Raw genomic sequence first — 3,523 nt, forward strand, 5'->3', positions numbered from 1 at the left:
TGTGTTTCTCTCCCAGTCTCTGTGACCCTGGATGTGAAAACAGCGAATCCCTGGCTCGAGGTCTCTGAGGATCTGAAGAGTTTGAGACGGATCGGGATCTGGAGGAGTCTCCCTGACACCGGGAAGAGGTTTACAGACTGTGCCTGTTCTTTTGCCCTGGGATCAGAGGGATTCACATCGGGGAGACATTACTGGGAGGTGGAGGTGGGGGGGAATCGGCGCTGGAGTCTGGGAGTAGCCTCAGAGTCTGTAGAGAGGAAGAGATGGGTCAGTCCGATTCCGGAGAATGGATTCTGGACCATGGGGCGGGATGAGGATCAGTTTTATATAAACTCCTCTCCTCGATCCCCTCTCCCTGTCGGTCAGATCCCCAGGGAGATGGGAGTTTATTTCAGTTATGAATCTGGGACAGTTTCATTTTACAACGCGGACACCAAGTCCCATCTCCACACCTTCACTGGGAATAAATTCACTGGGAAACTTTATCCTTTCTTCGGCACCAGGGATTCAAACCAGTTTCTGAGAATCAGCTGTTAAAGGGGTGGGGCCTCCCTGACGTCACAATGACCCCCGGGTTTAGGGTCTGGGTCAGGGATTGGGGTCAGAAACCTCCCATTGACAACAGGATGTTACTGAATGTATTATTGAATTCTGAGATTATACTTTGTAACATCACAACCAAACTGTCAATAAATCAGATCCAAATATAAATGTCAGATGGTGAAAATAAAAATTTAATTAAATATCTTGTGTCTCTCCTTCCTTCATTTACTCCCGGCTTCAGTCCCATCCTCCATCTCTTCACCTGTTTCCCAGTCTGGAGCTGGGATTTCTCTGTGTTTCTCACTCTGCACCCGGAACATGAAATCCTGAGGGAGAAATCCAAACACTGAAGGGTGATCATGCTGCATTTGCATAGCATCCTCTCCAGAGATGCTTGGATCATTGGGGAGGGAAATTACACAGAATCTCTGTCAGGATATGCAATATCCTCAAAGTTTAACTGTCCGTTAACTCCGGTCCTCTGTGCACAGATGCTGCCTGACCTGCTGAGGATTTGAAGCATTTTCTGATTTTATTTCTGATTTTCAGCGTCCCCAGGATTTGTTTGTGTGTCCCCGCCATCTGCTGGAGGGAATTGGTACTGAATGATATTGGGCCGCAGTACCGTCTCCCGCCAGGCGGGGGCGGTCCTGTACCGTGTTTCTGAAAAGGCTCCGAGGATCATCGATCAATTTGTAAATTCACTGAAAAGTCAGTGTCCAGGGTCGAGCTGTTGCTGTGATCATGCTTATTCTTTACACATCTGTTGGAAAACGTGGAAAATCGTCAACAAAATACCAGATAGTAAGAACTTAGCTCCAGATCCTCTTTAATTTCAGGAAGAGGACATTCCCGGTGGGATCGGTTGGGTATCATTCCCGCTGAAAGATCCCAAACAAACACAAGGAGTTGAACGGGAAGCCGCTGGGCATCGTCCAGGGAAAAGGTGAAAACTTTCTCCAATGTCTCTGACCAGCTGAACAGAGCCTGGAGCTGGCTCCTGTCAGTATAAGGGAACAGGAGGGAGAGGCAATCTGCAACATTAAAGTCTCAGGGTCAAACACAGAGACTGGAAGGGGAGACGGAAGTAAAAAGGAGGAACATGGTGAGGGCCATGAGGTTAAATATGACCCAATGGGGTTTCTATTTAAAGACAAAATATTGCTCGGTGAAAGACAATCCTTGGTCTGCCTGAAACCCGTTGGTCCAGAACAAGGAGTTGACCCTGACCGAGTGTTACAGACTGGCACATTCCAAGGTCCAGGACTACGTGCTGAGGGACGCACTACAGCTCAGGGCAGCTGCTGCCAAGGTGCAGTGGGGAAAGAAAATCGCCCGGCACAGGGTGATTCCCTGATCCAGAAGGTGGGTCTCCCAGGACGGGACTGAGCTGAGAGCCTGCATCATCAGAGGATCTTGGGATCATCCTGGATTATGATTGTGGGAGGGTCGTCAGTTCATCTGAGCTGCAATTGGTTGATTTTGTTTTAACTTAAAAAATATATTTATAAAAATATCTTTCAATGTACACAGTCACAAAAGCAGTTGGGTTCTGCCCAGAGTCGAGCACAGTGTCCCCTGTCATGGAGCTGCTCAGGATGAACCCTGACTGCATCTTCCTCCAGACTTCCTTTACAAAGGAACATTCCAGAAGGAGATGTGTTACAGTCTGAACCCGCCCCCCCCTGCAGCCACTTCGAGGTGGCCCAGACTGAAGGATCTCACAGGCAGTGCCCTTCTCACCACCAGCCAAGTGATATCTTGGTGCTTGTTACTGGCTTCGGCCTAACACTTTTTTTAATTTCAAAAATATACTTTATTCATAAAATAATTTGATGGTCTGTACAGTTGGTCATGCCATACATACGTAAACATTTACATATAGAGGTCAGAATTTATCATTTTTATATACAGGTCTGTACATTTATCAATCATATATCCACATATTTAGCTGGGGGGAAAGCAGAGCCAAATGACTGCATGGGCCCCCTGCTCTTCTTAGGCAGGCAGATGTTACACGGTGGTCTTTCCTCACTGTGCCTTGGCGGCAGCTGCCCAAGCTTCAGCGTGTCCATTAACACGTAGTCCTGGACCATGGAATGTGCCAGTCTGCAACACTCAGTCGGGGTCAACTCCTTCAGCTGGAAGATCAGCAGGTTTCGGACCACCCAGAGAGTGTCCTTCACCGAGTTGATGATCCTCCAGGCACAGTTGATGTTCGTCTCGGTGTGCGTCCTGGGGAACAGACTAGACAGCACAGAGTCCCGCGTCACGGCGCTGCTCGGGACGAACCTCGACAAACACCACTGCATTCCTCTCCAGACTTCTTCTGCGTAGGCACATTCCAGAAGGAGGTGTGTGACAGTCTCATATACCCCCTCCCCGCAGCCACTTCGAGGGCAGCGTGCGGTGTGGCTGACAGTCCAGATGTGCATAAAGGATCTCACAGGCAGAGCCCTTCTCACCACCAGCCAAGCCATGTCTTGGTGCTTGTAGGAGAGTTCTGGGATGAGGCATTCTGCCAAATGGTTTTGACAGTCTGCTCAGGGAACCGCTCGATAGGATCCGCCCTCTCCTTTTCCTGAAAGGTCTCAAGGACACTACGTGCTGACCACTTCCTGATGGACTTGTGGTCAATGGTGTTTTTCTTCATAAACTTCTCCATGAAGGACAGGTGATACGAAATGGTCCAACTACTTGGAGTGTTCCATGGCAGCGAGGCCAGGCCCATCCTTCGCAACACCGGGGACAGGTAGAACCTCAGTACGCAGTGACACTTGGTGTTTGCGTACCGGGAATCCACGCACAGTTTTATGCAGCCACACACAAAGGTGGCCATCAGGGTGAGAGTGGCATTGGGTGTATTTTTCCCCCCGTTGTCCAGATCTTTATACAGCGAGTCCCTTCGGACCCGGTCCATCTTTGACCTCCATATAAACTGGAAGATGGCCCGGGTGACTGCAGCGGCACAGGTTCTGGG

General features: G+C 49.4%; 1 protein-coding gene across 1 annotated transcript; it reads left to right on the forward strand.

The window, feature by feature from the left end:
- Nucleotides 1-6: 6 nt before the first annotated feature.
- Nucleotides 7-727, forward strand: LOC122546028 (butyrophilin subfamily 3 member A1-like; the record flags this gene model as incomplete). Its single annotated transcript, XM_043684868.1, has 1 exon — nucleotides 7-727. A coding segment is annotated over one exon (531 nt), but the record flags the coding sequence as incomplete, so codon positions are not given.
- Between the last annotated feature and the right edge of the window lie 2,796 nt (nucleotides 728-3,523).

The sequence above is a fragment of the Chiloscyllium plagiosum genome, unplaced genomic scaffold (genome assembly GCF_004010195.1).
Source record: "Chiloscyllium plagiosum isolate BGI_BamShark_2017 unplaced genomic scaffold, ASM401019v2 scaf_94552, whole genome shotgun sequence".
Lineage (NCBI taxonomy): Eukaryota > Metazoa > Chordata > Chondrichthyes > Orectolobiformes > Hemiscylliidae > Chiloscyllium > Chiloscyllium plagiosum.